Source organism: Ovis aries, chromosome 16 (assembly GCF_016772045.2).
Source record: "Ovis aries strain OAR_USU_Benz2616 breed Rambouillet chromosome 16, ARS-UI_Ramb_v3.0, whole genome shotgun sequence".
In the NCBI taxonomy this organism is placed as follows: domain Eukaryota; kingdom Metazoa; phylum Chordata; class Mammalia; order Artiodactyla; family Bovidae; genus Ovis; species Ovis aries.
In genome coordinates, this window is record NC_056069.1 from 56825254 (window position 1) to 56838586 (window position 13333).

The following is a 13333-nucleotide window of genomic DNA, read 5'->3' on the forward strand; positions in this document are numbered from 1 at the left end:
GACCTCAGTAATTAATGTATCTAAGCCTCAGTTTCCTCATCCGTAGGACAGAATAATAAATTGCATCTCACGCATAGGCTGGATGTAAGGATTGAATGTGATGGTAAGTTTTCAACATCACAGCATGGTGCTTGGCTCCTTGTAAGAATTAGTTGTTATTCTGATTTCACATTGTCTGGAACCCCCTTTACTTGAGCTTCTCATCGTCTTCTTTGGTGTGAGTTTTTTGTTCTGTTTCCATCCTTCCATTCTATTAAAACTTTATTTAAACGTCATCTAAATAGAACTTCTAAAAAGCTCTAATTTGAAAAGATACATGCACCCCAGAGTTCATAGCAGCATTATTTACAATTGCCAAGATATGGAAGTGACCTAAGTGTCCATCAACATATGAATGGATTAAAAAGATGTGGTGTATACATATGATGGAATATTACTCAGCCATGAAAAGAATACGACTTTGCCATTTGCAAAAACATGAGTGGACTTAGTATTATCTTAAGTGAAATAAGTCAGACAGAGAAAGATAGATACTGCAAGTTCTCACTTATATGTGGAATCTAAAAAGTATAATAAAGTAGTGACTATGACAAAAAAATAGAACAAACTAGTGGTTACCAATGGGGAGGAGGGGACAGGGCAAAATAGGAGCAGAGGGGAGTAAGAGGCACAAACTATTAGATATAGCATGAGCTACAAGGATATATTGCACAACGGAGGGAATATAGCCAATATTTCATAATAACTATAAATAGAGTATAACCTTAAAAATTATGCACTGCTATATTATATATCTCTAACATATAATATTGTATATCTGTATTACAAGTTGATTGTACACCAACTATACTTAAGTACAAATAAAACAAGGTGAAAAAACTAACAAATGAAACCATTCGAGTACTAAAAACTAAAAAAACAAACAAAAAAAACCCCCAGAAAGTAAAAGTTGAAAATCACTCAGTTGTGTCCTACTCTTTGTGGCCCCATGGACGGTAGCCCGCCAGGCTCCCTTGTCCATGGAATTCTCCAGGCAAGAATACTGGAGTGGGTTGCCATGCCCTTCTTCAGGGGATCTTCCCAACCTAGGGATCGAACTTGGGTCTCCTGCATTGCAGGCAGATTCTTTACCGTTTGAGCCCGCAGGGAAGCAAAAAAGAAACTGAACTGTCATAATAAACTCTGTGGAATCTTATTCCATAACTCTTTTTAATAGTTGTTTCTACCTTATAATTTAAAATATATTCTACGGTTCTCCATTGCACCCCTCCTCCCCGAAAAATGTAGCACTTTGTTTTACATTGTAAATGCCAGAAATCAGACTGAAGCCAGCTAGAGCCAAAAAAGGGGGAATGGGCTCTACAAGGAGGGCATCTATGTTTGGGTTTGTTTTGGACTCAATAGAAACCAGATGACCTCACACTGAGCATCAGGAGTCATTCCTAGCCTCTACCCCCACTCACCCCTACTCCTCACACTCCTTGTCCCGCTTTCTGTCTCTCTCCGTCTGCTCCACGATTCCTGTCTCTTGTTGGTGATTATCTCCTCAAATCTAAAGCTCAAGGAATCTGTGCAAGAGTTATTCCAATATGCATTAGATGCAGACACATACTGTCTGCACTTATATAATTCCACTTATATGCGGGACCTTGTTCGGTCAATAAATTGTATCCAACTCTTTGCGACCCCATGAACTGCAGCACACCAGGCTTCCCTGTCTTTCACCATCTCCCAGAGCTTGCTCAAACTCACGTCCATTGAGTTGATGATGCCCTCCAACCATCTCATCCTTGGTCGCCCCCTTCTGCTCCTGCCCTCAATCTTCCCCAGCTTCATGGCCTTTTCCAGTGAGTCAGCTCTTTATATCAGGCGGCCAAATAGTCGAATTCATAGTCAGAAAGTACATGGGTAGTTGCCAGGGGCCAGCTGAGGAGTGGGGAGGGGGACGGGGAGTTGGTGTTTAACAAGGACAGAGTTTCAGTTTAGGAAGGAGAGCAATTCAGCAGACGGATGAAAGTGAGAGTTGCTCAACAGTGTCAATGCACTCGGTGCCTCGTCACTGTACAGTTAAATATGGTTAAAATAGTATGTTATGTTACTTTGACCACAATTTTAAAAAAAAAACATTAAAAAGGAAATATGTGCAAAGATTTAAACTTTGGTATATTAAAACCTGTTCTTTTGCTTTGAAAAATTACTTTCGGTTTTAAAAGTATCTTCTGAGTTTTAGGTTCACTGTGCTCAGTCGCTCAGTCACGTCCAGCTCTTTGTGACCCAGTGGACTGTAGCCCGTAGCCCGCCAGGATTTCTCTGTCCTTGGGATTTTTCAGGCAAGAACACTGGAGTGGGTGCCATTTCCTTCTCCAAGGTTCACTGCTGCTGCTGCTGCTGCTGCGTCGCTTCAGTCGTGTCCGACTCTATGCGACCCCATAGACGGCAGCCCAGTAGGCTCCCATCCCTGGGATTCTCTAGTCAAGAACACTGGAGTGGGTTGCCATTTCCTTCTCCAATGCATGAAAGTGAAAAGTGCAAGTGAAGTAGCTCAGTCGTGTCTGACTCTTCACGACCCCATGGACTGCAGCCTACCAGGCTCCTCCGTCCATGGGATTTTCCAGGCAAGAGTATTGGAGTGGGGTGCCACTGTTCACTAGTATATACTAAAAAGATTTATTATCCTATAAAACATACAATAATGAAACAATAGTAACATATTCAACAGGCTCTCCTCGTATATCTAATCCCCAGCTTGGTTTTTAAGTGTCCCCACCAACCCACACCCCCAACCCCCAGCAAATAGCCCTCAATTCAATGAAATGTCGTTTTATAAAAGTGAGTTTCATATATAACGCGAGCAGGGGAGAACTCATTTTGGGGTCACACCTAATCCTTTTGCTCACTGGTTGAGATGCAGTCAGATCACTCACTGGTCATCTTGAGATCCCTGAGGTGGGACAGACAGACAGACAGCTGTACTCAATGCAGGTTGATTGAAATGAACCGAAAGGGAAATGATACTGAAATGCATTGTTTGTTCTCTGCCAGAATTCATTTATTTCAGCATTATTTTTGGTTGTGCTCAAAGACACTTGGGAGTGAAAGAGATAAAACAGGCTGCCAGCACGTGTTCTTTCCTCCGGAATTACCATCTATTTTTAAAGAGCACCCGGGCATCACATTTCTTAGTCTCACAGAACCCCCTAATGGAGAGAATTGTGTGTTGCACCCGGAAAGCCAAATGCATTCCTGGTTCATGTACGGAGCCCTTAAACTGTGCAAAGGCTAGTTTGCCTTTTAATATAAAATTTAGACAGTGTTTTTGTTAAGTAGATTTTTAAAGAAAAAAAGATACACAGTCAAGTGAAAGGTACTTTGCTGTATACGTGAAACTAACACAATATTGTAACTATACTTCAATGAAAAAAGATGAAGAAAATTCTTTACCGCTGAACTATAGTGCCACTATTATCATTTGTTAGTTTGATATTTTGTTAAATAAATACTGTGCAAGGAGGTCACTATGCATATATTAAAAGAGTACATCATATATGACAGCATCAAAACCCATCAGATTTCTAGGAACAAATGTCATGAAGGGTGCATCACCTCCATACTAAAAGGAGTAAACAAAAGATAAAAGAAAAACCAAATTATACGCATATGTTCATATACATCTGTGTGTGCATGTATATTTAATAGCTTTGCAATAGATCTTGAAATATGGTAGCGTATGTCTGAACCTTGATGCATCTTTTTCAAGATTTCCTTGGCTGTTCTAATACATTTGAATCAGTTCTAATGAGGTGGATGACACTGGAGCCTATAATATAGAGTGAAGTAAGCCAGAAAGAAAAACACCAATACAGTATACTAATGCATATATATGGAATTTAGAAAGATGGTAACGATAACCCTGTATGCAAGACAGCAAAAGAGACACAGATGTATAGAACGGTCTTTTGGACTCTGTGGGAGAGGGCGAGGGTGGGATGATTTGAGGGAATGGCAATGAAACATGTATATTATCATATATGAAATGGATCACCAGTCCAGGTTTGATGCATGGGACAGGGTGCTCGGGGCTGGTGCGCTGGGATGACCCTGAGGGATGGGATGGGGAGGGAAGAGGGAGTGGGGTTCAGGATGGGGAACACATGTACACCCGTGGCTGATTCATGTCCATGTATGGCAAAACCACTACAATACTGTAAAGTAATTAGTCTCCAATTAAAATGAATAAATTTATTAAAAAAAAAAAAGAGGACGAGACACCAGGGCTGTCTCTCCGTGTGCACACGAAAAAGTCACACGAGCACACCACGAGATGGTAGTCATCTATAAGCCACGTAGAGGGTCCTCACCAAGAACTGTGTCTGCCAGCACCTTGATCTTGGACTTCCCAGTCTAAAGAAGTGTGTTGCTTAAAAACTAAATAAATTCTCATGTAAATTTTGGGATTAGGCAGCCAACTGGCATAAAATCTGATGAGATTTTGAATTTGTAGGTCAAATTGGAGACAATTGACATATTTACAATATGCCAATATATCTACTCCGTGAACATATTCCTCTATTTACTAAGGTTTTCTTAAGTTTTTCTTACTAATATTTTGTAGCTTTTAGTGTAGCGATCTATGCATCTTTTGTAATATTTATTCCTAGGTATTTGGTGGCTTTTGATGAGACTGTAAATTATATACTTAAAAGTTTTTTGTTTTTGTAAGTTTCTGTGTTATAAATAAATGAAAACTCAACTGCATAAAAAAGGTATGAAAGAAAAAATTAGAAAATCATTTAGATCCCAGTTTGACCATGTGGGTTATTTGGTCCATAATAAAACTCACCACTTTTTATTCCTACGTATGACAGAGTTTGGAGGAGGAAATGGCGACGCACTCCAGTATTCTTGCCTGGGAAATTACCTAAACAGAGGAGCCTGGCGGGCTACAGTCCATGGGGGTCACAAAGAGTCAGACACAACTTAGCCACTAAGCAACAACAGAATAACACAGTCAAATTACTTTAAATCAGTTGGATCCTTTGAGACCCTGCTTTTAAGCCGTGTTAGGACCACAACACGTGTTAGTCCATTTCAGTCTGGACTCATTGTTCTCCGCTACCAAGGTCGGACGTCTGAGCACTCTACCCCGTTGTGTGAATTCTGAGCATTTCTAGTCCCGTCGGTGGGATCCAGTGTCCTCCCCAGCCCTGTGAGCACAGGACTCCCTGCCCTCATTCCCTCACATCCTTGCTGATGCTTTTTGTTCCTCACTCGTACCATGGTCACCCTCGGCTGGAGAGTCCAGGGGACCCTGGAGGTGGCCTGTGTTCTGTTCAAGCTCTTACCCCCCTCCCCTGCACACGCTGTTGTGCCAGCTCCAGCCTCTGTTTACTCTCACGTCTGCCTCCTCAATTCGGCTAGTTGCCAGGATCCGCCTTGGGAGGGGATGGCACCTCCCTGCTCTGGAAGGACAAGTTGGGTCCCTGCTATACCATCTTGCCTGAAGCAGAATTCCCCTCTTGTCTCTTATTTTTGAAACAAGAATGCTATGTGATTTTCTCACTGGGTGTTTCTTATTTTGATCTTAGGATAAGAAACACCTGACTCAAGATGAACTTATTTGCAAAGGAGAAATAGAGACACAATGTAGAGAACCAATACTTAATGGACACCAAAGAGAGGGGAGGAGGTGCAGGATGAATTGGGAAATTGAGACTGACATATACACACTACTGATAGTATCTAGAACCTACTGTATAGCACAGGAAACTCTACTCACTGCTCTGTGGTGACCTAAATGAGAAGGAAATCCAAAACAGAGAGGATATATGTATATGTATACCAGGCAATCCTAAAGGAGATCAACTCTGAATACTCATTGGAAGGACTGATGCTGAAGCTGAAGCTCCAATACTTTGGCCACCTGATATGATGACCTGACTCATTGGAAAAGACCCTGATGCTGGGAAAGATTGAGGGCAGGAGGAGAAGGGGTTGACAGAAAATGAGATTGTTAGATAGCCATCACTGACTCAATGGACGTGTGTTTGAGCAAACTCTGGAAGATGGGGAAGGACAGGGAAGTCTGGTGTGCTGCAGTTCGTGGGGTCAGAAAGACTCGAACAGGACTTAGCGAGTGAACAACAGCAGATAGCTGATTTACTTTGGTATGGTAGAAAATAACACAGTGTGGTAAGGCAACTGTACTCCAATAAAAATTAATTTTAAAGAAAAGAAATGCCTGCCTGAGAATCACCTGGAATGCTATTTTCAAAGGGCAGATTTCTGAGGTCACCCCAGGCCTGCTCTACCAGAGTTTCTGGAGTAAGGCCATGACCGCTGTTTAAACAGTGCTCTGGAGTTCACACATACTTTCCACGTAGTAACTGCCTTAAGAGATTACTTTGGCCACATGTAATATCTATGCCTAAGTGTATTCTAATAATTGCCTGATAGCTCAGTTGGTAAAGAATCCGCCTGCAACGTGGGAGACCTGGGTTTCATCCCTGGGCTGGGAAGATCCCCTGGAGAAGGGAAAGGCTACCCACTCCAGTATTCTGGCCTGGAGAATTCCATGGACTGTATAGTCCGTGGGGTCGCAAAGAGTCAGACACGACTGAGCAACTTTCATTTTCGCTTAGTTTTCATTTTCTCAGTTCCATGGACAGAGGAGCCTGGCAGGCCGTAGTCCACGAGGTTGAAAAGAGTTGGACATGATTGAGTGTGTGGTGTGTGCATACACACACACACACAACAGATGTGGAGGCAGAAAGAAGAGATGTTGGCTCTGACTTCTCCTGGGAACCCAGAGCTCCCTTCTGGGGCAAAGTGAGGCTGCTTGTCTCAGGAGCCATTTCCCTTAGAACTTCTCAGGCTGGTGGAACCATGTTGGTTCTTCAGTAAGCAGCTGCTTGTCTTGAGCATGTTCTTTGTCCAAAATCTATCCCTTTAGTTTCTCTTAAAAAGGAGACTGTAATTTGCTATATGACTCTGGAAACTCAAACCAGGGCTCCGTGACAATCTAGAGGGGTGGGATGGGGATGAGAGGGCGGCTAAAGAGGGAAGGGACATACGTAAACATGTGGCTGATCCGTGTTGATGTATGGCAGAAACCAACACAATACTGTAATTATCCTTCAATTAAAAATAAATCAACTTTTAAGAAAAGGAGAATGTAACTAAATGGACATTTTGGAAAGCTCTGCACAGCTGCAGACTCTTGGGCAGAGACCAAGTGACAGATGGGAAGGCTGGGAGGTATGGCTTCTCTGGGAACCATGTGACGTGGATTCTTGGAGAGTCTGGGAAGCTGGGGCTGATGGTAATGATGGAGGGACTCTCACGTGGTCCTTGTCTCCTGGCAAGAGTGTGCCGAAGATTCATTCCTTCGAGAGAGAGAAAATTAGTGGGAGAAGGAAGCAAGTGAAGGTAGGGAGGAAAGAAGGAAAGAAAAAATGGTAGACCAACAAAAGAAGTGCATGTTCTCTCTGAAACTGTGGAGGAAAAATCCTTAGCCCTGGAATATTGATGTTGAAGCCATTGGTATCTATTTTTTTTTCCCTCTTGAATGAACATCAGTCATAGAACACTTAACACTCTTTGGTGAAGAACTTGGTGAGTCAGACAGAGAAGCAGAAGTATCATATGGCATCCCTTATAAGTGGAATCTAAAAAGAAATGATACAAATGAACTTAAATAGAAACAGACTCACAAACTTTTGATCGCTGGGGGGAAGGATGAAGGTAAGGGGTAGCTAGGGAGTTTGCAGTGGATATGTACAAGCTGCTGTGTTTACAATGGATCACCAACAAGGACCTACTGTAGAGCACAGGGAACTCTGCTCAGTGTTATGTGGCAGCCTGGATGGGAGAGGAGTTTGGGGGAGATGGATACATGTATATGTATGGCTGAATCGCTGATTAACAACTATCAGAACATTGTTAATCAGCAGTAAAGAGTTTAAAAAAATTTTAACGATTAAAAAAAAAAGAAGAAGAACTTGGCCAAGATTCACACCATTTTTCAGCCTCCTTTCTCTTGGTTGGGTCTTTCGTTGCCCGTTGATCAGCGCCAGGGATGGTGGGAAGAGAGCCACATGCCATGTAAAAGATCTGTCTCCCTAGCACCGTCCAGTATTCACAGCAGATCCTTTCTCTGGTTATGCGTTTTCCAGAGGAGGCTTTCTAGGAAAACCTAGAGTTTGCTTCTGGAGCAACTCAGAGCCTGTGTGCACCCACGCATGTGAGTACGTATGTGCAGCTGTAACCTGTATTAACTTGTCAACCACCCATCAAGCATGACTCTTACGTTCTGATGAGTATTTGGATTCTGAACAGGAAGTACTCTTTTCTTTCTGTAAAGAGTTGGTCCTAATGATGCCCTGTTGGTCTTGGTCACAACCCATTCCCCCTGACTCTAAAGGAGTGAGTTTGATCAGCTTGTGTTCCTTCTTGTTCTAAATTACAATACATGGTCTCTTCCGAGATGTCATTGAACGGATTCTTCCCTTGAAGAGGGCACATGTTTTAAAGGGAAGAGAACTGTATTGGAAATCAGGCTTTGCCCTAAACTAGCTGAAAAAATAGGGATCTCCCTTTCCCCATTTATAAAAGAAGGGAATTTGAAAAGTTGCCATCAAGTGTCCCATCTCATTCTAAATTATATAACTGTATTATTCAAATATATTATGTAACTGAATTACCTGAATAGAACTGTGGTGATGTCAGTTACTGGTAGACTACATATAATGGAAGACAATAGAAATGTATAACCCACTGGTCCTCAGAATTAGCCACTGGAAAATTGAAAAGTATTATGAAACTCCCAGAAAGTAACTGTGCCAGGTGCATGTTTTATTTATTTATTTTTTTAAATTTATTTATTATTATTATTTTTTTTAATTTTAAAATCTTTAATTCTTACATGCGTTCCCAAACATGACCCCCCCTCCCACCTCCCTCCCCACAACATCTCTCTGGGTCATCCCCATTAGAGTGTACATGTAGAGTGACATCTCTTCTTGGCCCTTGAATTCCCATTTTCTTCTTAAATCATATTTCCATTAAATTTTATTCAGGACAATCTATACATTATTTTTATCTCAGACATTTATACTCTTTCCAAAACCCATTTGGTTAGATGATATTTTCATGATTTACACAATGAATTTCTCATTTCTGTTTGTGATTTCTACAGTAATGCAGGTATCATTAGAATAGTTTAAGGCATTTAAAAAGATGTTTTGATAAGCCTCAAGTATTTTAGTTCCCCACATAGAGATTGAATCCTGGCCATGGAGTGAAAGCACTGAGTCCTAACCACTAGCCCATGAGCGAACTCCCTAAGGGGATTTTGTTAAAAGTAAAGATGAGTAACCAGTGGAATTTGTTGTCCCAAAGTACTGTGACAGGAGGTAACATTTGTATTTTGACTATAAGATGTGAAGTGGGATATACGCATGTAAGAATGTTACTCATTTAATTAAAAGAATGATTATACATTAAGCATCAAAAATCACTGCAAATGGTGACTGCAGCCACAAAATTAAAAGACGCTTGTTCCTCGGAACAAAAACTGACAAATCTAGACAGCGTATTAAAAACCAGAGACATTACTTTGCCAACAAAGGTCCGTATAGTCAAAGCTATGCTTTTTCCAGTAGTCATGTATGGATATGAGATTTGGACCATAAATAAGGCTGAACACTGAAGAATTGATGCTTTTGAACTGTGGAGTTGTCGAAGACTCTTGCGAGTCCCTTGGACTGCAAGGAGATCAAACCAGTCAATCCTAAAGGAAATCAATCCTGAATATTCATTAGAAGGACTGATGGTGAAGCTGAAGCTCCAATCCTTTGGCTACTTGATGTGAAGAGCCAACTCACTAGAGAAAAAGACCCTGATGCTGGGAAAGATTGAAGGTGGGAGAAGAAGGGGACGACAGAGGATGAGATAGTTGGATGGCGTCTCTGACTGTACGGACATGAGTTTGAGCAAGCTCCAGGAGATGGTGAAGGACAGGGAAGCCTGGCCATGCTGCAGTCCATGGGGTCGCAAAGTGTCGGACACGACTGAGTGACTGAAAGGCAGCAACAATCAAGGAGTTTTAAATCAAGGGTGTGAATGTGTACATGTACATAGCTTTAAGAACAGTGATATTGATGCATCATTCCTGTGTATCCAGCACTTGAATTAAGATATATAACATAAGGATATTCAGGAATTGCCATCTTAAGTCTTATTCCTTACATACTCTCATCTGAGGTAACTGCTCTCTTGAATTTTGTTTTTTTGTTTTTTTCTGTTTTTAACGTTTCCTTGCTTAAAGAACTGTTAGCTTAATGTGATTTTGACCTTTATAAAAATGAAATTATGCTGTGTGTATTCTTCTGTGATTTTTTCCCCCCCAATATTACGATCCCAAGGTTCATCTACAAACTTGGAACCTGTGTTCCTTCATTTCCATTCTGTCTTTCATTTCTGAACACAGCTCACTTTATTTGTTCATTATCCTAATGCAAGTATATCTTAAATTTGCTTCAAAATACAGAATGTTCACTCATTCCATTCTAATCATTAAAATAATAATAATCGAATTAGTTCCATTATGTTTTTCATAGATTTTTGTTAGAATTATATTTGCCAATCAATTTAACCAAATGCTCATATACTACTTACTATCCCTAGAGAGTAGAAATTAAAATCTTTATTTATTAGGTTAGCCAAAAATTTTGTTGGGATTTTTCCATAAGATGTTACCCCAAATGAACTTTTTGGCCAACCCAGTATGTCATGCACTGAGCCAGCCGCAGAGGAGCCTACCCTTGGCAATTTGTTAACAAGCCTGTTATTGAAGAAAAGAAGCCATAGGTTAGTAGCCAGTTCAGTTTTTACTCCCCTGTACAAAATTGTTTCCCATTGAGTTGATACACCGGCAAGGTTTTGTTACAGATAGTGACCGCCTAGCTATGCACTCACTGTTTCTTTTAATAGGTCTGGAATCATTTACAGGATATGCAGGCCTAGTGCTAGATTTGGTCACCAGTGTCAACAGGCTTGCTCAGTGAGTCCTGAGTGGGTAGAGTTTATGAATACATAAACTGATAGCTAAATGTCCCCAAAAGTTCATTTCTTACAATAGCTGGGAAATCATTTGGCAAATGTCTACCTCATGGAGTAGCATCCGCCTGAACACTGGAGGCTCACTGACTGTCTGGCAGAGCTTTGGTTGAGGCTGATAGAGCAAAGAGGAAGGACAATACTTTTTTTTTTTTTTAATGCTTTTTTAATGCTGTTGACCTCACTTAAATTAGCTTAAAATTTATACTAAAAAGGGAAATTGTATTGCTTATAGTTGTCATGGTATTGATTTGAAAATTTATTAAAAAGAAACAGTTTCTGGGTAGTTGAGCATCTAAGGGCCAAAGTGGCTTTGATTTATCATAGGGCTGAGTTGAAGGCAGGAGGAGAAGGGGACGACAGAGGATGAGATGGTTGGATGGCATCACGGACTCGATGGACACGAGTTTGAGCAATCTCCGGGAGTTGGTGATGGACAGGGAAGCCTGGAGTGCTGCAGTCCATGGTGTTGCAGAGAGTCAGACGCAACGGAACCGCTGAACTGAAAGTGAAAGTGTGTGGAAGTGTTAGTCGTTGAGTACAACTCTTTGTGACCCATGGAATGTAGCCCTCCAGGCTCCTCTGTCATGGGATTCTCCAGGCAAGAATACTGGAGTGGGTTGCCATTCCCTTCTCCAGGGGATCTTCCTCACCTAGGGATCGAACCTGGGTCTCCTGCCTGGCAGGCAGACTCTTTACCGTCTGAGCCACCAGGGCTACTAGAGTCCAATCTAGAGATCAGTCTCACTCTGGCACCCTTGCAGTCACAGTTCAGAGGACACTTCACTAACAGTGTGTCCTCTACTAGACACATTTGTTTAAAATTACCTATGAAATGATTGAATTTGGGGGCCCTTGGTAGATCTTGTTTGGTATATTTATGTGATAAGGTAGTATTTTAAGAGTGGCGTTTGAACTTGCTGGCTTTGTAACTGTAAGAAATGCCCAGTGTCTGCATGTCTCCCTCCTGGAGCAGTTGCGAACAGTTTTTAGTTCCTGTAGAAAAAAATGAAGACGGGGACCCACAGTACAGATGATTGAGAAAAGATATTCTAGAAAAATATGGGGTATTGAGAGATCTTGTTGAGCTTAACAGTTTTCTACTGAGTTGACCAACATGGAGTACCACTGACCCTTGAACAACCCGGGTTTGAACTGTGTGCATCCACTTAGAGTGGATATTTCTCAATAGTAAACATACAGGGTCTGTTGTTGGCTAAATCCTTGGATGCAGGGGAACGACCAACATGAAGGGCCAACAATAAATTGTACATACATGGATTCAGTGCAGCGTTGTGCAAGGGTCAGGGGTGTACTGAAAATGCAATATTGGTTTTGATGTTGAGGATGATAAGATTTATGCCAAGGTTTCTTTCAAGGTGCTGTGGCTTCTGTATCCTTAAGGTTTAAAACATTACTAAGAATCCCACAAGGTCTCTTCCTATCATCCCAGCTCCCTGCAATGTCATTCTCTGGTTTGCTTTGCTGCAGCCACACCAGGCTCAATGGTGCTTCAGCTCCATCTCACACCAGGGTCTCTTACACATGCTGTACACTGTTTTGTCTGGAACCCTTCCAAGCCCTTATAGGAAATAGTGCAAATCCAGATCGTACTGTAAAAGTGACAACTTCAAGGATGCCCCAGAGCCTCCACCCTATGCTTTTCCTTTGTTGTGACCAGATAATCATGGAGTTCTGTGCTGGCCTTCGCCTGTGAACTTCCTTGGACAGATATCTGACTTGTTCATCTCTGAATTTATATGGCTTTTCCAGAGAGTGTAGTCACTAGGAGGTGCTCAATGAATATCTGCTGAAGCAGTGACTATTGAGTGAATTATCCAAAGTTCAGTTAAAAGTTTTGATTTCTTTTTCTCTCTTTAGCTGGGAAGTTATCAATTCTAAACCGGATGAAAGACCCGGGTTCAGCCACTGTCTTGCAGAATCATGGATGAACTTCAGCATATTTCTTCAAGAAATGTCTGTGTTTAAACAGCAGAGCCCTGGCAAGGTAAGTTTTCCAAGGAAGGAGAATGATGTGTGTGCTTTAAGTTGTGCGATAAACTTGGAAACAAATGAATTAACCTATTTCATCAGCTTGTAAGAGTTCTCCAACTCTGAATGTAACATACTAGGAACTGTGCCATAAAAACTGATATTAGCGAGGTTTGGAAATGTTAGTGTGTTAGCACCAGAAAGTCCTCAACCTTATAATTTAACT

General features: G+C 41.4%; 1 protein-coding gene across 2 annotated transcripts in view; it reads left to right on the forward strand.

Annotated features, from left to right (window-relative positions):
• Window positions 1-13333, forward strand: part of RETREG1 (reticulophagy regulator 1) — a 157272-nt gene that overhangs the window by 133590 nt on the left and 10349 nt on the right. For both annotated transcript variants that reach the window (XM_027980155.2, XM_004017080.6), the window contains one exon: window positions 12997-13123. In XM_027980155.2, the coding sequence (XP_027835956.1) occupies window positions 12997-13123 (127 nt within the window). The remainder of the gene's footprint in view (window positions 1-12996; window positions 13124-13333) is intronic.